This window comes from Caloenas nicobarica, chromosome 2, assembly GCF_036013445.1.
Source record: "Caloenas nicobarica isolate bCalNic1 chromosome 2, bCalNic1.hap1, whole genome shotgun sequence".
NCBI classification, from domain to species: domain Eukaryota; kingdom Metazoa; phylum Chordata; class Aves; order Columbiformes; family Columbidae; genus Caloenas; species Caloenas nicobarica.
In genome coordinates, this window is record NC_088246.1 from 141,323,136 (window position 1) to 141,345,669 (window position 22,534).

Here is a 22,534-nt window from a genome sequence, read left to right on the forward strand (position 1 = left end):
GGAATGGTCTCGATTTTATTTTTAAAGACCTAGTTGTCCTGAGAAGATTAACAATGCTTTTGACATTTTGACTAATTCTGTTTCAGTTTGGCTTCTCTGTCCAGATAGTGATGAGAATCTTGAAAGAATGTACACAGTCTGAGTGCGCACAAGGACAAATTCTGTTTTGTAAGGACTTTATGGTGCTGGAAAAGGGGATTTACTTGAATGAAGTTCAGCCCTTGCCATACTGCTCTTGATGAAGAGAAAGATACAGAAGTGAGGCACTCATGAGTAGCTATTCTCTGCAGCTAAAAGAGAGATCAAGATGTATAGTTTCCCTTTTATTTTGCTACAGTATGTTCCATCACTCCTTTAAAGTGTAAAGCTTTGTATATGAGGGGATTTTCTGTGTTATTTAGAATATACAAGTGGAAAACCGGAACTAAATTATGAGGAGGATGTAAGCCTATTACCAAGAGTTAAGGCTGTGGTGTTGGTATGGCTATAGCTAGTGATTAACATAGTCATGGTTCCAGTCAGTAATGTATTTTATGATTTAAGTCAATAATAACAGACTAGCTGACCTGGTATGAATGTTTAGTTTACATGTGGTTGGTACAGTCGATATGGCTGGGTCCTATAGAAAATAGGTGGTCATGTATGTAATCACAGTCTCATAATGTGTTTAGATGACTGAATAAACTAAAGATATTTAGATAACATTATTTTTTTATTTCCCATCACTAGATTGCTTTATGAAGTTGGTATGAAGAATTGTGCATTATGGCTGAAGTAGATCTTTGTAAGCTTTCATACAATCAAGTTTTGTGTGGTGTATTGGGTTTGTTTGTTGTTGTTTTTTTGTTTTGTTTGGGGTTTTTTGTTGTTTTGGTTTGGTTTTTTAGTCATATTAGAGTTCTTGTAATATCATGCTGACTTCTCCCTTTAGGAGATTGGTATCTTTGCCTGATGCTTCAACTTGAGATGTGTTTTCCATCAGAGCATCCAGTTCAGCTTGAAGCACTGGTTCTTAGACAGTTTATTTGTCCTTGGGCATTTTAACTTATCTTTGAGATAAGGGTTGGTAGTCCAGGAACTAAGCAATGAAGCATGCAAGGTCAGCTACCACAGTAACAAGAGTTACAGCTGAGCTGTCACCAGCAGCACATCTTTTCATCCACACCTTTTAGTTTCTCCACATTTGATTGTTTTATTTAGAAGAGAAACTAATTAGATGCCTGTTGACTTTTTTATTCTTCCTTTACACTTTTCTCTAAGATGTAAGCCACATCTGTTTCTTACTTGTCATTTGATGTGCACTTCTAACAGAGAAAATGCTTCATTTTTGTAGCCTTTCCTCTGCTTTGTTGTTCAGACTGTGATACTTCTCTTAAATACTTTCCAAGATGTGACATCTAGGGGTTTATCAAAAGCAAAACCCAGTCACTTTATTTAGCTGAATCTTGTCAGCTCTTGAACAGGGATGTCAAGACCAAATGATGATGAGTTTTTATAAACATTAATAAGTTTATAAAGGATTAATCTAGCTAGAGGTGTTCAATGTTTTGAGTAGTCTAAACGTGGAGATGAGGTAGATGTAAAATCAGAAGAACAGGTGCTTTTGTTAAGTAGAATAATAATGAAAGAACCACCCACACCCTCTCGTCTACTAAACATCAAACTGTGGTGTTGGAGTACGAGTATGTTAGATATTAAATGGCCTACTTACCCTTGAAGTTTTGTAAAATGAACGCAGGCTTTGCTGGATGACAACATTTTCAGAGCGAGTGTGGGTTGGAAGCAGCAGGAGCCGATGTTGCTCCTGGGTGTGGGTGGAACATTCCAGAGCTGCACCTTGCTCACCTGTGGGTACCAGTGTTGCAAAGACAAATGCTGATTCTGAGTCAGGGTTGCTTCATGATCTCCCTAGCTGGTTTTATGTGATGCTTTTCTTTCTTTTCTTTTTCAAGGGGCAGGGAATGGTAACTGCAACTCAGATTTTTTTTTTTTCTTTAGTAAAATCCTTTTTCTTTAGAAAGAATAGCCACAAAGTCATGTTTGTTCAGACTCAGTGAAAAAAAAAGTCTTCCTCGCCCACCGGTACCAAAATTCTTTCTCCTGAACCACATCCTCTTTGCCGTGTTTTGAGCCAAACTCAAGACCACTTCTCTCCATCTTCATCTGTTACACACAGAGTCTACTAGTAATTTCTTTTCCATTTTGTTGAGTTAATTCTTGCTTCGGTCTTGCCATATGGTCAGCAGCTTTTCCAGGTTTTGGTTATCTCTGGATAAAAGGCGCTTAATTAACTTCAAATTTTTTTATGTGCTCTTTGACACTTTATTAAGTAATTTCTTATCTAGATGTACTTAACACATGACGTGTCTTGCATGCATGTAAACTTTAATCAGTTATATCCCAGGATGCTTAGTGTCCGCCGCAAACGTTTTCTACGTGAGTTCATCTTGCAGCATTACAAATATATAGGACTGGGATATTGCCTTGTGCTTTTGTACTGGTAGCGCTTAGGGCCTATTTCCCTTTTTGCAGCAATCATTTAGACAGTCATCCATTCCCTTCAGGTCCTGGTATCATCTCAACTATTGCTACCTCTGCCTGCCTGTACCAAAATGTCTTAATTTGGGTAGTTAATTTTACCGTTACAATCTTGGAGAAATAGTGGTTTGAGCATAAAAATGGCAAGACTAATGGGTAACTTCAAGGTTTATCTTTTGGGCCAGCAGGGGTAAGTTTTGTACATGCAAACATTCATTCATTCGAGGTGTGTAAGCATGCATGTGTCTCAGTGGGTTGTCAGAAGCTTTATTCACAGTTGTGGTGGAGCGTTGGGATTGAGCATCCAAAAGACGTGTAATTGCTACTTGTATTGGAGAAACAAATACAGTTTTAGGGGTTTCTTTTGTTGAGCATCTGGGAAATAACAAGGGGAGTGAAATCAATACAGGTGGTGATAAAATTTGAACTACTGCAGTTCATTGTACAGGGTATGTTAGTACTAAGACATATTCTTGCCAGAAGACACAGGTGAATGGTTTCATTTAAAATGAGCAGGAACCGTTTCTCCTCAGTTGTTGAATGTAGGGGATTTTTGGAACATTAATACATGAAATTGTAATCTCTCCTTTTTTTTTTTTTTTTTTTTTTTTTTCCCACAGATGTTATTTTATGTTTTCTGGAAAGTCTCCTGGTTAACATGCTGGGTATATCCCCAAACATTCAAATATTAAACAAATGCAGCAAATTGTCACAGTTTAAAAGTGGGAGTGAGGGGGGGTGTTGGTTTTTTTGTTTGTTTGTTGTTTTGGTTTTTTTGTTTGTTTCCTTGTTGGGGGTTTGTTGTTCTTGTTGTTGGGGTTTTTTTGTTTGTTTTTTTTTACAGGGACAATAGGTTCTGAGTACCAGGGTAACTCTGTTATTTTGAAGGTCACCCAACCTGCAAAGCTGATGAGGAGAGGGGGCACAAGGCTTTGTATGAGGTTCAGCAATAACTTCCTAAACTGTTCCCAGCTAATAAACAGATCGGTCTACACTCTGAAGCAGCTCCCATAAGACCCCTGTAACTGATTTCTACTATTTTCCTTTTCAAATAAATGTTTATACATATCTACTCTGGGGGTTATATTATTGATTACAATATGACTTATTATTGAGAAGGGTTATTCTTCTAAACAAATGGAACTGAATAATCTCTCCCATTTTACCTAATCTGTATCTTTACAAAGTGGATTTCTCCATTCCTCTTCACCACATCTCCTCCAGGAATTCAGTGGTTTTTTTCCAGTTTAGAAGACTTAGATATCTCCCTTTTTGTTTGTTTGTTTGTTTAAATGTATAAAAATAGGTGTTTGCTACTGTAAGTAGGCTCATATGTAAAGATTTTCATGTATTGGACATGGTTCTGGGTAAGCGGGTCTGGGTGGCCCTGCTTGAGCGGGGAGCGGGGTTGGACCAGATGAGCTCCAGAGGCCCCTGCCAACCTCAACCATTCTGCGATTCTGTTATTAATAGATGGATAAATAGTTTAATACTTGTAACAGCTGATGTGAATAATGTCTGTAATCTGGTTTGAAAGCTTCAACTCTAGCCCTTCATAGGGTAACACGTAGGTGAAGATATGATTTAGCTTTAGAGATTTCCTTCAGAAACTTAATTCACTGGAATTTTGCTGATGAAATCAGAATTTAGTAACTGAGACAAAGAAACAAATAGCATATTCATAAGAATGTTGAAGAAGCCTCTAGATCATAGAATCATAGAATGTCCTGAGTTGGAAGGGACCCACAAGGATCATCGAGTCCAACTCCTGTCCCTGCATGTGACAACCCCACAGTTCACACCATGTGTCTGAGGGTGTTGTCCTGTCTCTTCTTGAACACTGTCAGGCTGGGGGCCGTGACACCTCCCTGGGGAGCCTGTTCCAGTGCTCCACCACCCTCTGGGTGAAGAACCTTTTCCTAATGTCCAGCTTAAACCTCCCTTGGCACATCTTCCTGCGATTCCCTTGGGTTCTGTCACTGATTGCCAGAGAGATCAGCACCTGCCCCTCCTCCTCCCCTTGTGAGGAAGCTGTAGACTGCAATGAGGTCTCCTCTCAGTCTCCTCCAGGCTGAACAAACCAAGTGACTTTAGCCGCTCCTCATACAGCTTTCCCTCTGAAGCCTTCACCGACTTTGTAGCCCCGTTCTGGACACTCTCCAGCAGCTTTATATCCTTTTTATCCTGTGGTGCCCAGAGCTGCACCCAGTGCTCCAGGTGAGGCCGCCCCAGCGCAGAGCAGAGCGGGACAATCCCCTCCCTGCCCGGCTGGCCGTGCTGTGCTGGATGCACCCAGGACACAGTTGGCCTCTTGGCTGCCAGGGCACACTGTTGGCTCATGTTCAACTTGCCGTCGACCAGAACCCCTGGATCCTTCTCTGTGGAGCTGCTTTCCAGCATCTCATCCCCCAGTCTGTATGTACAGCCAGGGTTGCCGTGTCCCAGGTGCAAAATCTGGCACTTGCTGTGGTTGAACTTTGTGCGGTTGGTGATTGCCCAGTCCTCCAGTTTGTCCAGATCCCTCTGCAGGGCCTCTCTGCCCTTGAGAATGTCAACAGCTCCTCCCATTTTGTGTCACTGGTCATTCCCTCAAGTCCTTCATCCAAGTCAATTATGAAGACATTGAAGAGCGCTGGTCCTAAGATGGGTCCCTGCAGAACCCGCTAGTGACTGGTCGCCAGCCCAACGTAGCCCCATTTACTAGAACCCTTTGAGCCCAGCCCGTCAGCCAGTTGCTCACCCACTGCACTGTGTGTTTACCCAGCTGTGTGCTGGACATCTTGTCCAGGAGGATACTGTGAGAGACGGTATCAAAGGCTTTACTGAAATCCAAAAAGATCACGTCAACTGGCTTCTCGTGGTCAACTAGGTGGGTAACCTTATCGTAGAAAGAAATTAAGTTGGTCAAGCAAGACTTTCTCCTCATGAACCCATGCTGGCTGAGACCAATGACTGCATTGTCTTTCAAGTGTTTTTCAGCAACTCCCAGAATAATCTTCTCCATAATTTTGCCAGGTACAGAGGTGAGACTGACAGGCCTGTAGCTGCCGGGGTCATCCCGGTTGCACTTCTTGAAGGTTGAAACAAAGTTTGCCAGCTTCCAGTCAACTGGGTCCTCTCCAGATTCCCAGGAGCACTGAATATTTTATGTATTGTGAAAACACCTCTGGAGTACTGACTGAAATGTGAGAATTACAAATTAGGCCTGAAATAAAGGCTTGCAGATATATTATTTCAGTTTACAGATTTACTGCAAAGGATGGCCTGTACTGGAGATCTGCTTATTCAGAGTTTTACCCTAATATTTCAATGTGCAGTTCTAATATTTGTTTTTTAGGATTTTGGACATGTAATTGTATACCAGTCGATTTCCAATCATTAATTGCAGTATCGGAATGGTTATCAACTGTTCATTGAGTCTGTTCTCTTGAAACAAAGAGTATTTTTATTCCCATTTTACAAGTGCGAAATGAAGGCAATTAATAATTTAATACTGGGAGTATTTGTAAATTTGGGCATACATCTAGATCCTGATTTATCTTTTTTCCCACGTGTGTTTTTTTCCGCTGTATTTGGCTTTATATACAACTTCACTTTAAAAGCATTGGCTTCAGCTGCAGCTGTAATGCTCAGGACTTCTGCGAGTCAGATCCAAAGATCTCAACAGAAGCACTATAAAATGAGAAATGTGTAAATAATGGCCAAATGTGGGAAAACAAAGAAACAAACCAGACATGAAAAGAACTTGTTAAGGACCTTGTCTATTACCTTTTAGCAATCCTGTGATGTCAGATGTGGAATTGCACGCTCCAGTTAGCCCTGGGTGCAGTGGTGGTAGAAGAAGCCTCTAGAAAGGAAATAATTGTTTTAAATAGTTATGAAATTGTCTGCAGCTTTCTGAGAGGAAAGAATAAGTCACTCCATATCACTCTGTGAATGTCAGAGGAACTGTGTGATTATTTTCGGTTTACTTTTTTTTCCCTTTTTTTATTTCCACAAGGCATAGCTATTCCTAAGTGGAAGACATGGAAGCCTTATATCTAGTGATGCTTTTTTTGTTGTTGTTTTGTTTGGTTTGGATTTTTTAGTTCTTTTTGGTCTACAGGTAGTGGCTGAAATCTTGAGTGTACTGAGAACAAATAAATGTGCAGTTTTTTTATTATCTCGTTGTGTTATTTTTCCTGAAGTTTCTCATACTAGGGCTTTTCAAAATAAATCTCCTGTCTGATGTTGCAATAGCTGAAGTAGTGAATTTTAATTTCATTACTTGTCACAGGGGAAAAATGCATTTCTTATGAACTTTTCACTTACTGGCTTTTCATTGCTTTTCTTCCTGATAAAGCAGTGAAGGGAAGTGGTATCGGAGCATTTACTACTGCAGCGTCAAAACATGGTAATGACCTGAATAGAGCTGACACAGAATAGCTTTCCAGACCTGTGGAATGGTAACAGGGAGATGTTCTGGTTAGTATAAAAATACTTGATGTATTTTATCAAAAGGTCTATTTAAAAATAGTTAATATATCCTTTTTGAGAGTCTGCTGGGGATGGCAGTGAAAGTATTTTTAATAATTTTATAATAATGATAATAATTTACAGAGCTAAGTTGTCAACGCTGTGGTTTTTTTTTTCTTTTCACAGCCCACATACTGGGTGGCAGAATTACCAGCCTGATGTGCCCCGGATTCCCACTGCTTGCATCTCTGTGGAAGATGCTGAGATGATGTCACGGATGTCTTCCCGGGGCACTAAGATTCTTGTGCACCTGAAGATGGGGGCTAAGACCTATCCAGACTCTCCTTCCTTCAACACTGTGGCAGAGATAGTTGGAAGCAAGTATCCAGAGCAGGTGAGTGAGAATACACAAAAAGAATGAAAAAACAGACACAAAGTACAGCCCTTCCTAAGAAATCCCTCAAATGAGTAACTCTTGTTCACCTGCTCTTCTACATTTCTGACATCTTGGCTTTTCAGTCTTTTTCAGGTAGCAGGTGCGAAACCACCTGACTCAGTTCTAGCATACTAAGATGTATTTTAGAAAACTATAAGAATTACTGTGTTCTAAGAACAGGAAATTCAACTAAACTGCTTTTTTTTTCCCCTGGCTTAAAAGTTACTTTAAATAGTACCATCTGCATAGGTTTACAAAGAAGCGTGTATGTAAGCAGAATTAAAATCCTAGCACTGTAACAAATACAATTATTGTTTTAAATAAAAAGTAGTAAGTTACGGTTGCCATAAGGATTTGTGCTTGGGGTTTGCTTATTGTTCTGTTAATTATCTTCAAGTGGTTTCTTGATCAGGCAAATAAGCCAGGTTCTGCTGTCTGGAAAGCAAACTGTTTGCCTGAGTTTCTCCTCAAATGTAAAAGTGAAGGCAGGATGTCAGTTTAACTTTTTTGAAGATGGTTTTTCCCGCACAAATCATTGCTGCATTTAGCAGGAGTTGTACATGTGCTAGTTTGGAGGAATAAACCACCCGTGCTAAAAAGTATCTGCATATTCTGTTTGAACACTAGTTAATCCTAAATTGTTCATTTCCATTTTAAGACCTTTCTTCTTGCTTTCTCTTTTCTTCCAACTTCTTAGCCAAAAATCATACAAACTAAATTTGTGCTGCTGAAGGATTTGTGCCTGGTATGAGGTCTTCTATGTCAGCTTACAACACGGAATAAATTTTCTAGTGGGATGGCTTATTGTGAAAATGCTGATGCAACCTCAATTACAGCAGCACTAGAAATTGCTGCTAGAGTACATTTACTGAGACATGATTCTTTTTTAAGCAGTGTAGTTTTCTAGCTACAATGGAAAATAGCAATTACTATCTCTGTCTTTTAAACCAAGCATAGCTTTTAAAAGATTTTGTCTTTTCTGAAATGGTAGTTCTGGAGCTCTGGCTCCTCAGTGCGAGCATGAATGTACCGTTTCAGAGACTTGATCGCTGGGCAGGGAAAAAGTAACTACCCTCATGGTTGATTGGTCTGGGTTCATGAAACATATTTACCAAGTTAAAGACAATGCCCCAACTTCTAAATTAGGGTTCAGTTAATTTAATTTTATGTGATCTGAATTTTTAGCCATGCTTCTAACCAGCTAATAGGCTATCTTTTATGAATTTTGTTTGGTGTATTTCAAACTTTGACATTTCAGTTCAGCGTCCAAATGTAACCTTCAAAGATGTGTTAAGGTGCTTGCCTGTACTTGATTTTCTCTTTGCTGTCCTTCTCTGTTTCTTTAAATACTGAGATGGATTGGGATCTCTTCACTTCTTCCACTGAGCAGCTCAGTTTTTTTAAACACTGGGTAAAGACATTTAAAAGCCCCCTGCTGATGTTAATGGGAGTGGTAGTGGACACACTTTGAAAATGTAACCAAGAAACAGAAAAATAAAACAAGTGAATGTTTAGGTTTTTTAGTACTTGATTCCTCTTGGAGCCTTAATGGGTGCTTCACCGTGCTCATTCCACTGTGTTACTCTGGTAAAAATGGGAACCATCTAGCTATTTAGGCAATAAAATACATTGTAGACCCAAACTCTTACAATGCCTTTTATGCCAAAGTGTTTCAAAATGCAGTACAAATCCAGGGGAATTAAAAGGTGCCATTTCCACGGGCCAAAATTTCAGTTTAAGTTTTGAATTGAAACAAAAGCAAATCTTGATCTCTGAACTCTGGGTGAGAAATCAGCAGCGGGTGGTATCGGTCTTACAAAGGTCTAAAGCAAAACAGTTTGAAATTAGGCTGGAGCCTGTGAAATGTAACTGGTGACAGGTATTGCAGCAAATTATAAGTTAAAAAACTGGAATTTAATTGAAAATTACTGTCACTGTGGGATACTGAAGAAGTCTGGTGAGGGGTGATACAGTTCTATATGTAACTGCATGTTAGGCATGCTTGTGTTCATTTATATATTGACAAGAATTTAATTTACTTCTTGATTTAAAAGTAATTTGTTAATTCCTCCTGTGAGATTTTAGCATGTTTATTAAAAATAACCACCAAGAACAGAAATCGTATTTCTCAAAAAATTTCCTGTTACAAGCCATGTCAAATATTATTACTAAAGTCCTTGAAAGAGAAGAATGATTTATTGTTTTTTCTTACCTGTTTTTCATTTTGTTTTGTTTTGTTTTGTTTTTTCTTTATTTGACCATTCTTTTTTCATTCTGTTTTGTTTTGTTTTTTCTTTATTTGACCATTTTTCCAGTATGTCCAGTTCAGTCCTTCCTTTTTAACCTATTTTTCCAAGTATTTTGTGTGGATTCTTGCATACAGCAATGGAGGGAAAAAAGTAAAACTAGAAAAATGTTAAGGAAAACAAAAAATAAAAGTGGATTAAATACTTCTGACATATTTTTCCACATTTTCCATATTTTTGCTTAATTTTAGACTTAGCATTCTTAAAGTCTTGTAATAGGCACTTTGTTTTGCTGTTGCAAGAAATGTTTTATATCATCAAAATTATATTATCATACTTAGAATTTTCAAACTTGCAAACCTGTGTTTAGGCACCTATGCTTAACTTCAACACATTTACATTTCTGAATATCTTAAAGCAGTAAAAGAAATAGAATTACTGCTTTGTGAAGCAACAAGCTCTCAGGCATGCATTCTTCCTCAGAAGCAATGATGTGACATGGGTGCAGATGTCCTGTTGCTTTTCAAGGCAGCTCTGCACCCAAGGCACGCAGGTACTTTTGAAAAGTGAACCCACTGATACTTCAGGTTTCTGTTCTGATTTCGCCTTTCTGTTCAGCCAGCCAGTAGCAGTAAGCAAATGCTTTAGCACAAATTGCTTTGACTAAGAAAAATGAACTTTGAAACCTACTGTAAGTTGCAACTTTGCACTACTAAGTTTTCAGGTGGTGTAGAAAGCATCTGAAGAGAACAAGGAAATGGGTTTTGTCGTGCTGTCAGTAAAGCTCAGTGTCTCACCAAGGTCTCTGTTCTGTTTATCTTGCTGTCATCCTGTCTGAGTGAGGGAAGGGCTTCTCTCCCCAGACAGGACCCTTGCTAATGTCAGCACGGGCATGACCGTGCATGTTCTGAGCAGAGACATCTCTCCACCATCCTTGCTGCCAGGCCTGAGGTCCTCCTGTAGTGCCTGCTGCAGCCTGAATCCCCATAAATGTCCAAAGGAGGTGAGCCTGTGCCTGTAAGATAATGAGTTCAAGATCAAACTTTTCTTCATATAAACCGGTTGGAAGCAGCGGGACCAAACATGCTATGACTTGATGCCCTGGCAGCCTTTCTGAGCTTAGGTTCACATTCTCACGGTGCTTAGGACAGCAATGAGAGTGGAAAACCTGTGGGTTGTGGGGCTTAACATATTTAAGCCTGTATGACTGCCGACAGTTGAGCCAAAGAGTCTGTGAAATGAGAAAGGTTATGGTAGCAGAAACTGCTGAGGTCCAGGCTGTTGCAGGTCAGAGACATTTGCAGTCCATGCCTGACTTCTATCTTGGAGAAGGAGTTTTTGAAGCACACTTTTGAACCCTGGACAGTGCTGTTAGCGTCCTTTTGTACTGTATTGTGTACTGGTGAGATGTTTTATTTAAACTATGTAAGTTGACACTGGAGACTGACTGAGAATTTCACAAGTTAACTAATGTGGTTTTCATTTGAAATTCAGGCAGAGCTGGCAGTAAAACATGTTTGTCTTCTCATTTTAATACAGATGTAACATGATTGGTCTTAAAGTGCAGAAGCAACCGTTCCCATCTCTGGGGAAATGCTATAAATAGTGGCTGTTTCTTGTTAGTCTGGCTTCAGTGTACCTAATGTACCAAACACGGAACCATGAAATACATGATCAACTGGAAAGGTATCAAAGTGGATAAAGATATAACTCTTCTGTAATCCTGACTTTCAGTATCTTTCCGTGTTGTATGTTTCCTGGTTTGCAGTGCTGTTTTACTTAGCTTACAGTTACTAAGAAATGGGAAAACTGTTTCCTAAGTGCCCTACAAAGTACATAAATTTAATGGTTGCACATTATTCTGTGATCTAGCATAAATACTGTAGAGGACAAGTGGAGAGGCTTGTAAGTGGCTTTTTTGGAATCCTGAAGAGCTGTTCCAGGAATTCACTTTACACTGCTTTTTTGCCTCCTGTTTTTATGGAGTGCCATATCTACAAAATGTACCATTTGAAAAGTGACTATTTTGAACACCACAAACATAAAAGACCATTGAAGGTGCTGTAGCTCTGAGCCAAGTTTGGACAGCACTTTGAAAGTTGCAGTCCTAGGAACGACCTGAGAAACGGGGATGCTAAGGTAATAGATTGTGAAGTTCTTTTCCAATCTGTGATTCATGTAGCAGAACCTGTTCTGCAAAGAAAATAGCAGCTTATATACCTTCTCATTCTTCTTTCTTTCTCTATTTCATAAATCAGCCCTCTCTTTGGAATTTGTGATACTGGGCAAAGCTCCAGGGAACAAGAGAACATGAAAATTGTCCAGAATTCTGAGCCTGTTAGGCAGTCATGCACATAAGGGAAGAAATAATTTGTAGACCAAAAAAAAAACCCAATCCAACCCTGGGGAAAAAAACAAACAAAAAAAAAGACTTCTCTGAAGATGTGGTGTAATGCTCAGTACAATGTTGTTTTATGGCCTGGCATCAGTTCTACATATGTTAACAAAATGTCTGTCCATTAGCCCTTTGATGTGGCTTCCAGATATCCCTATGCTCAAACTAAATCATGCATACAATAGAGCTTTGAGTAGAAATGTTTTAAGAGGCTGGTGCCATCAGGTTATGGCTCCATTATCACATTTTCTCCATGTGGATTGTTTTGCTCTTCATTCCAAAATGCTGAAGGGCTTTTAAGTGCACGTCTGTGAGCCTCTCTCCTGTGACTGTAAGCTGATGCCTGCCACTGGTACAATTTAAGAGAATTTGAAAGAATTTAAGAGATTATTATGAAGGCTGGGTTTTGAGAGTGCCAGCCCATTACTTCATGATAGTGAACTGGTGGAAAAGAAGAAGAAGAAGAAAGAGAAATGGTGAAAAGAAACAAGAGAATGGGTGAAGAAGGAACATTGGCATTGTTAGGAAATGTTTTATTTTCTTTCAAGTTTTTGTATCAGTACTCTCTGAAAGAAGTAGTACCCTCTGTGCGTGTGTGTTTTATTAGTAACAGGACTTTGTACTTTTAATTCGGGGGGTTATTTTTATAGCATGCCTTGTGGGAGTGGCAATACTGCCGTCATTTGTTCTTAAACAGAGGTCTTGTCATAACAAAACCACTCAAATTAATATGAAACTGATACGGAGGAAAATTTTTCCTTGTAACTTGACCATTTTAATTTTTTTTTCTTTAAACTGCCGGAAGGCCTACCAAATTTTAAGTCTAAAGTGCATGCCAAATTTCGTGATGTAGAGCTTGGCAAATCTAAAACTTGCATTGCCCATTTAAAACCCAAGATCTGACAGAAAGCATTTAATTCAGTTGGGGAGAACTTGGCAATAGTTTGCCTTCTGACTCCGAATGACCAATATGTCCTAAAGTGGGCATGTTTTATGGAAACCTCAGTGTCTGGGTATGCAACAAAGGCATCTTCTAAGTGATTTGTACATATGTGGTTGATGTCGTTACGGCGCGACAGTTAAAAACCATTGTACTACTTAGAGTGTGTGTCTGAAATACCGGTGGAACAAATAAATTTGTATTCGAAATAGCTTTCAACTTTTAAAAAATTATTTTCCTGATACAATTTTGCTAGAAGGCATCAGGTCAGGTTCATCAGCATAATGTGACCTTTGTAATGTTCAGATGTTTTAAAAATGACTTAGACCATATCTGTAAATGTGGCAGCTGAGAGTGGACGAGAGAGCCAGGGTAGCAGCAGCCTCTGCTGATCTTGGAGACACCTGAAGTTGCTGTGTCTTTCAGCTTGGTGACGCCAGAGCAGAACCAAGGGATGTGCAGCTCTTTGAAAGGGACCTCCTCTTGCCAGCTAAGGCACAGTTGCTGTCAGTGCAAATGAGCTATTCCAATATGAAGGAAAAATGTACTGGCTTTAGTTGCCATCAACCTCTAGTCTCCAGAGGGTATGGAACCTTCTTAGAGTGTGCTGACTCAACGTGCTGGCACACAACTGGCGATATCCTAGGTTACTGCAGCACCAGGGTGACAGTGACAAGGGATGAGGACATCTAGGTGGCCTTGAGTTTGGAGGCATTGAGTGCTGCTGTCACCTGCTATACACGTTCCATTTGGATTCTCTTGACGTAAGCTCAGACAGCGTGCTTTCTGCCTTTCTCTGAGCTTGGGCATAGATATCCCTGTATATATGTCAGCTGGCTGCCTACCCCAGCCCCTTTCTCCTCTTGAATCCAGTCTGGTGTCAGCCAAAGCTACGTGCTAGGCCTTTGCTCCATGCACTGCTCTTTGGAGAGTTTGGCTGGATGTTAACTTCTCTGCTTCTTAAATTGCAACCAACTAAGTTTGAAATTAGGAGCTAAAAATGAACATTTAGGGTGCTTGTTCTAATGGTCAGCAAATTTATCTGAGCACACAGTTTTGTAGTCCTTTTGATGATGTGAGTATAAGCAGATACACTGTAATATTTTTTTCTTCAACCCATTCCTTTGTTTCTACTCCCACACAGCAGTTTAAAGAATTACTGTGGGATTTTATTTCAGTAATAATTTACAAATACACATAGAGTTTACAGAATGGTTGTGAAAGCTTTTTTCCTCCACATTGAAAAAGTTATAATCTCAAATTACACTGGATGCTTCTTGCATTTCAATACACAAGAGTATCTAAAGGGTAGTCTTGGGTTTGGCAGATGTGATACTTGCCTGAGGCATGAAGTAAGAAACCACAATATTGAGGAGGAAGGAGGAAAGAAACTACATTGTAGTTTTCATTATGAATAAGTAGGTGACAGAAATACTAGTGCTAAGTGTCAAGGGTTAGTTCAAAAAGAACTATTCACTACAGAAGTAGTCAAATAGCTGTAGTAGTATGTGTGTATTTGTCGGGTGCAGACTGGATGCTTGACCTTGTACAGCAGAAGGAGGACTACCAAGATTGCTCTTGTCCTAGTGAGTCTGCAGGCCAGAAGATGAGTACAGGGCTAAAAAATACTTCTTTTCCATGCGAGTCTAATGGAAAACTGCACATATAAGAGTGTGTACTCACAGTGCTATTCAATATATTCATCGATGACTTGGATGAGGGAATAGAGTGCACTGTCAGCAAGTTTGCTGATGACACCAAGCTGGGAGGAGTGGCTGACAGGTCAGAGGGCTGTGCTGCCATCCAGAGAGACCTGGTCAGGCTGGAGAGTTGGGTGGGGAAAAATTTAATGAAATATAACAAGGGCAAGTGTAGAGTTTTGCATCTGGGCAGGACAACCTCAGGTTCCAGTATAAGTTGGAGAATGAGCTGTTAGAGAGCAGTGTAGGGGAAAGGGACCTGGGGGTCCTGGTGGACAGCAGGATGACCATGAGCCAGCACTGTGCCCTTGCAGCCAGGAAAGCCAATGGCATCCTGGAGTGTATTAGAAGGGGGGTGGTTAGTAGGTCGAGAGAGGTTCTCCTTCCCCTCTGCTCTGCCCTGGTGGGACCACATCTCGATTATTGTGTCCAGTTCTGGGCCTCTCAGTTCAAGAAGGACAGGGAACTGCTGGAGAGAGTCCAGCGCAGAGCCATGAAGATGATGAAGGGAGTGGAGCATCTCCCGTATGAGGAAAGGCTGAGGGAGCTGGGTCTCTTTAGCTTGGAGAAGAGGAGACTGAGGGGTGACCTCATTAATGTTTATAAATATGTAAAAGGTGAGTGTCACGAGGATGGAGCCAGGCTCTTCTCGGTGACAACCAATGATAAGACAAAGGGCAATGGGTACAAACTGGAACACAGGAGGTTCCACTTAAATATGGGAAGAAACTTCTTCACAGTGAGGGTGACAGAGCACTGGAACAGGCTGCCCAGGGAGGTTGTGGAGTCTCCTTCTCTGGAGACATTCAAAACCCGCCTGGACACATTCCTGTGTAATATCATCTAGGTGTTCCTGCTCTGGCAGGGGGATTGGACTAGATGATCTTTTGAGGTCCCTTCCAATCCCTAACTTTCTGTGATTCTGTGATTCTGTGTGTGTGTGGGATGGAGAAGGCTGTTTGACACAGATTCAGAGGTTCTCACACACAGAACCAATGTGGAGGAAGACCTGACAGTGGAATTTTAGATGGTGGACAGAGCTAACACTGTTAATGGGGTGAAGGGGAAGTGCTGAAGGCAGTGAAATCTAAAGTATCCAGGCTGGGGCTGAGGTGAAAGGGGGAAAGAGCTTGGTGTGCTCAGTCATGCTGAGATACTGACGGTAGAGATGTTGTGCTAAGAAATGTGTGTTTGCAGCAGCTGAGAGTAATGGTTACTCAACGGTGTAGCAGAGCATTTAGCAGAGTTCATGGTGTTAGTGGGCAGAGAGGGCATTCTTGAGAAACACTGAACCAGCCGCAGAACTGTGGGTAGACGTGTTAGAGTTTCATACGTCACGTTGCTGCTTCATGAGAACTGGGAGTGGGGAGAGATGGTGACAATGATAAGCTGACCACGGTTGGCATGGTCTTTAAGAGAATTAGTCTCAAGACCTCAGTTTGCTTCTTTAGTACACGCTTCAAACTGTTGATATCAGTTTCTTGTATTTTTTTATACCACTGTTATATGGTTTTTATACAGTCTCATCGGCCTAGGAGTCCCCTAGGCTTCTGAGACCTGAAAGGCCTTGCGCTTTGCCGCTGTAGCTTTATCATAAATGGAGACACAACAGTGAAAAAGTATGTATTACAGTTTGGCAAAGCAAAATACCCTGTAAAGCATGTTATACCAGTAAAATTTGTCCGAAACAATTGTTAATAAAATGTTAAAGATCTTGTGAGGCTAGCGGGCATGAATCTTAGTTAAATCAAAGAATTAGTTTTGTTTATAGAGTTTCTCAAGTGTTATCAGTACTTATATCAACAATATATAATGATTTAATATATAATTTATCTAGAATTTAATTGTGGACCAATATAATTCTAATTCATTGTACCAGGTAAATGGAAATTTTTGACAAATTCCAGATTTACATGGGTGACTTTTTTCAGTAGTACCTGTCAGAAAAACAAACTGGTTTATGTGTTTAGGACTGAGATCCCATTTCTTCTTTATTGAAGTTGCAAAGAAAAAAAAAGGGCATCTTACAGCATCTTTAACAGAAAATGTATTTTGTATCATAGATTCTGTAGGTTTCCTTCTTCATCTATGCTGAAAAGTATATTCCTCGCAGTCTTAATTTGTTTATCCCACTTTGTTGTTTATTTCATAGGCTGCTTTACAAATATGAACACAAATAAACTAAAATGTGTATTCTTCTGGTAGTTACATAGTCCCTTGACATCTGATTTCTATCACAGTGTTTGAATTTACAAACATAATTGTGAAATATTAGTCTCAAGAACAGAGTACAGTGTCCTGGTATAAATTACTCAGAAAAAAATCTCTGTGTCCTATTTCATCTAATCATACACAAATTATCATAGGTAGGGTGGAGAGTGGAGTCATATAATGATGTAAGATGACATTATCTGTAAACCATACTGGTTTAGAAATTTCACCCAATTTATGTTTTTTTTCTAGAGTGCATATAAGCAAATAAAACACGTTTCCTTGTGTTTTAAATGTTTCAGCTCAGCAGGGAAGAATATTAATGCTGTCTCAGTACTTCTGTTTCCCTTAAAATTCTGGGCTTTATTTTTTAATAGCTTGTCTGATCTAATGATCATTGTGCTTACTTTCTGCTTTCAGTGATGTCAGCTGGACAAAATTTTCCTCATCCTCTCCATGTGCCAAGTTTAATGCGCTGCTTATGGGAGAAGGTATTTCATGAAATATTCCTCCACTCTAATGGAATTTGTTGCTGTAAGCTACATATATATGATCGTTTTAGGACACCTCCTTCTGTGGCGTGCTGCTCAGCAGAGTAGGGCATATTCTACTATTCCAAAGGAGAAATGTCTATCATCCAGCTTCTTGGCAGGAGGGTGATTACTGAGCTCTAAAACATGATGTTCTCCCTCCTCTTCTTTCCCTTCTCAAATAGTCAGGAAGAGAACCTGAGATCACATTATTCTTTGTGAAGGAAAGGAAAAACAAGATTTTGAACTGTTGACAAGTATGTTCCTCTCTGTCTTATCTTACAAGTGGATACAACAACTCGTGGTCTGTTCTGCTTCTATGATTTTGTTTCTTGGCATTGTAAACCTGAAGTCAGAGATGTCTTGGATTTATGTTCTCCACTTCTGCCTGAAGTCAACTGACCTCAGTTTATATGCTAAAGTGCTCCAGGGATCTGTTCGCTTTGCTGGAATTAATGTTCAGATGATACTTTATTTGACTGTCTCTTAACACGTTCTGCAAGTTGTTCTGCAAGTCTTTCTGGAAGACTTCAGCTGTTATACTGTGCATATAAATAGGCTATAGTTAATAAGCCTATTTATAGCAAGCCCAAGTCAGACAATTTTTTTCTCATTCATTAGAGTTTCCAACCTTCAAATAAGTTTGACAAAATAATTGGATCGCACCCTTACCCATTAAGTATGGTGCATTTACTTTCTCATTGATTAATTTGGTAGTTTAATTAAAAATTGCCTGGGCAAGTTTAAATTCTGAATTTCAGGAAAGAGATACAGCTAAGTATAAAGAGACATAAATAAGATTACTTTGGTAGATTGGTTAAATTAAAAAAATGGTAAGGATAATATTCTAGATTATATGAAAATATATAAGCTTTGTATTATTTTATCTGTGGACTTTGTTACACACACGATTTCCTGCTAGAGATCAACGTAACAGCACTCCCTGCCCCTGCAAAATACTCAGCAAGCCTTTCAGAATGCTTGAGATTATTTGTTGCACAGTCAGCAATGGCTAACACTCAAATTACTTCCATTTTCATTTATCTATAGCAGGTTTTTCTGTGGATTAAGAACAACTCAGGGGATGCTCACAGTTGCACTTCAGTGTGACCTTCTGGATCTGGTGGTGACTGGACCAGAGTGAGGGAATGAAGAATGTGGTTGCAAATGTTGCCAAGGTGGCAAAGTACTAAGTACTCTGGAGGAGAGAGCAATGATTCAGAAAAATCTTGGCAAATTCATAGGAATAATCAAAACTCATCAGGATGAAATGTGATCTGCTTTTCTTAGGACGCAGAAATTGAACGTACAGTGTGCCCTGGCAGGGTGGCTCATACAGGGTCCTTGCCATGTTTGCTGAGAACAATTGCAAGGTACTTAGTACTTAGCAGGTGTAGTATAAATTGTAGCACAAAAGTAATGAGATGACATCCAGCTTTTCCTTAGAAAAGCTGTCCTTCCTTGTGAACGGCAATGTTTTAGACAGATCCACAAGTTGGAGCATTGAAGAACGTGTTTGTAGAGAGGCAAGTGGAGGCATCTAGACAGTTTTCCGTGAGTACGAAAAGCTCAGGCTGCTGAGAAGCATCTGATTGTTTGGCATGCTGTGATTGCTGCAGTTTGTTTCAAAAGCCTCTGCACTAAAGAGATGGCTTTGTTTTTTCTAATTATCTATGTAGCACATTTAAAGCTCTTATAGTGACCTTCCAGCATAGGTTTCTGCAATATCACAAAGCTATTTATGATCCAGCCAATAATATATAGATGGGAAAATACATAATTTGCATGTCTTGTCAAATCACTTACTGCTAGATTCAGTTTTGTTAAAGGAATCCAAGTTTGTGTTGAAAGCACAAAGAAATTTCAGTTTCGTTTTCTAATGGGAAAGTTTTCCCTAATTGGGAAAGGGTGTGTATGTTTAAAGGAAAAACAACACAAAATTCCAGCCAAACCTTTCCCTGTTTAACTGAGAATCACATAATGTATTTAGTTAAGATGATCTCAAAAGCCACTAAGAAGTTGAAGAAAGAGCAGCTAGCTTGCAGTAATTTTAGCTGTTTAAATCCAGTGACATTGAAACTGTTTAAATTGCTGTAAATACAGTTTTAGTGGTTTGAAAGAATCTTCTTTGTCTATAATTGCATTTTCATTTAAATGTGTATCTTTTAGGAATAGATAAGAGTTTCTTCTCTCAGGCTGCTGCAAAAAGATACTAGCATATTTTCAATAACTTAATTTTGCTTCTTTGAACACTTTAAAATCTCTTGTTGAACCTTTGAGGCAGAGAACTGGTTTTTTTTTTTTGTTTCCCTTATCTGAAACCACATGTTTAATTGTAATGTGGATCATAATTGCTAATACCAATTTAAACCTGGGGTGTTGAACCAAGCAGAACCAGAGATCAAGGGATTATCCGCAGTGTGTTGAATAAATACAGCATGTTGCTGTATGGAGGCAACACAGACCCAGGGTATAAGTGTAGTGACAGAAGGTAACGTGGTGTCTTTCCCATCATGTAACTCAAAGCCTCCATCTCTTGTGGTGTAGAGTAAGAGACATCTTTGTCCCCTTCTTCCGTGTTGAACCAGCTGCAGTTATAAACTCTATCAGATGATAATCCACAGAAATGTTTTATCTGAAACAATTAACATAATGCTGTAATTACTCTGAAGCTGACCTACTGAATTAGTAATTAAGAAACCTTGGTTCATCTAAGGTTCTCTAGACAGCCCTGTGAAGAACTTTCATTTTTTACAGACCTCTCTGCATTTTCTCTGCATTGTCTCAGATTTAATCAAACCTTTGCCTCTAGAAGAAAATAAAATAATTTTCTGGTACAGGTTTTGCAAACATGCATCTTTAAAGATTTTGTTCTGCAGGTGAAATTGGAATTGGTTGGGTGTGTTTATCAGTACATAAGATCAATACTTTTGAAGTGAAAAATCTAAAATGTTTATCACAATCTTCTTTGAACTTTGAAAAAGGGATCTGAAAGTAACTAGCTTTTTTTTTCCCCCGAGGTTTTAACATTCTTTGTTTTAATGCTTTTTAAAAAGAATAAAAATAAAGGAAAATGGTAGCATAGATAGGTAGCGAAATTGACTCAGACTGTGAGCAAATGAATGAAATAATTCCATGTCACTTTTTCACATGCATTGTAAATGGCACAAAAATATGTATTTGTGATGAATAAAACACACTGTAGGTAACCTATCTATCACAAATTTACAAAAACAGAGCAAATCTGAATTTGGGTTACCATAATGTGACCTGTGGTTTCAGTCTTGGACCTGGAGGTACAACCTTCACCACTGGAACAATAACCACACAACAGGTAATGCATTGCAGTGCTAAGTTTGCGCTGGTGGGGATGCCAGATTTCCAGCTCACTTCCCCTCACATCCTACCATCGGAAACCAGCAGCCTTCTCCCCGACGTAATCCCCACCATCTGGCTTGCTGCAGGCCCTTTTTGAAGTGGTGTGGATCGTCTTTCCTTCTTCTCCCATTTGTTTGAAATTAAGTGCAGGAAGAATTGTTTAGCTGTGTGCTGCAGCCAGATTCTCGCGCTGTGGCCTGCAGAGTACCAAATGATGGAAACCTTTTTGGTGGTCGACAGAAGGAGCCAGTTGGTGGCCAGGCTGCAGTTCTGGGAAGAGGAAGGAAGTGCAGTGCAGGTCTCCAGCCTGTGACCTCTGTGGCTTTTTGGCTCAGCCGTGAATGGGCTGTCACTTTGTCAGCCAGGAGCACGTTTTTGAATGAAGAGCTAAATGGAAATAGCCGTTCTGTTTTTTTGCTGTCAACCTTATTTATTTTGGGGATGCTTTAACTGTTCCCCTGCTGAGTGCCTGCGTGCGTGGTGAACCAGCATTGCTGGTTTGGCTGGGGCAAGGGCAAGTCTAGAAGGTTAATATCTGACAGACAGCCTTTGAGTACTCCTGTGGTTTTGCTTGGGAATGAGAGGTTCAGGACAGAACAGCAGCTGGCACACACAGTTTCTTTGGAGTTGCTTTAACGTGTTAATACCTGACTATCTAGTTTTGAAAAAAATACAGCTGAGAACGGATCTCAGATTTTAGTCCCTTACTTTAGGTCTTAAATGGCAGGAAAAAATCAGGCTTTGGGAGTAGGGGGTTCTACCTGACTAAGGGATACCAATCCCCTGAAAATCTGTACTGAAAATATAGGGCCTCTCCCACAGCAGATAGGCCGGTAGGTGAACTTGGGATAAGAAGCAGGAAAATGGCATCTGCCTGAAGTTTTATCAGTTTGTATCTGGGCTGCAGAAGCATTTGAGGAGACATTGTCTTCTTCCTGACAGTAGCATCTGGAGTGATCAAGCACTCATCACTCACAGTTCCAATAAAAATCACTGGGGAGAAGTCTGGCATTTGTGTTTCCCCACATAGAGACATTTATGGCCATGGTGGTACACGGCCCAAGCAGCCGTTCTTATGAGGGTTCACATGCAGGATCCATCAAGTAAAACAAACTCAATTCTCCAGGCCAACCCTGCAAGTTCTGTTCTCAGATAAAGTCATTCCTTTGCCTGGGGATTCTCTTGGATTTCATAGTCCTTGCGGATGCCCAAATATTCATGATGCTAGCAATCACTGGCTTAAACTTAGTTTGGCAAAAGATGCAGTAGGCCAAACTCATGACTAATGATGATCTGTATCTTTTTTCCCCCCTTTCTTTCTTTTGCTGGAAATTAAGCAGCTTTTCAAAGACTCAGCAAATACTGAATAGCAGCAGCCTGTGTGCTGAGCTCCTATCCCAGTGTTCTGCTGACTGCAGTAGTTTTCCACTGAATGCAGAATCAAGATCTGATGTTAGTACCTTAATTTTAATGCTCTCCATGACTCCACTGTCCATTTTCAAATGGACTCTTAAAAATCTCTACAGTTAGCTTATCTGCCAGTAGACAGGTAGGAGACAACTGCCAGGTAAAAATGAACATAGATGATGAAGTGGATTCTCCCGAGGAGAAAAATCAGACTTCATATCCAGTCATTAGAATTTTAGCTTTCCCTTCTCCTTGCATCCTCCTTGCCCCAACAAAGCATGTCTCAGAGTGGATAAGG

General features: G+C 39.9%; 1 protein-coding gene across 2 annotated transcripts in view; it reads left to right on the forward strand.

The window, feature by feature from the left end:
* Nucleotides 1-22,534, forward strand: part of CPQ (carboxypeptidase Q) — a 160,700-nt gene that overhangs the window by 53,752 nt on the left and 84,414 nt on the right. For both annotated transcript variants that reach the window (XM_065627216.1, XM_065627215.1), the window contains exon 4: nucleotides 7,180-7,387. In XM_065627216.1, the coding sequence (XP_065483288.1) occupies nucleotides 7,180-7,387 (208 nt within the window). The remainder of the gene's footprint in view (nucleotides 1-7,179; nucleotides 7,388-22,534) is intronic.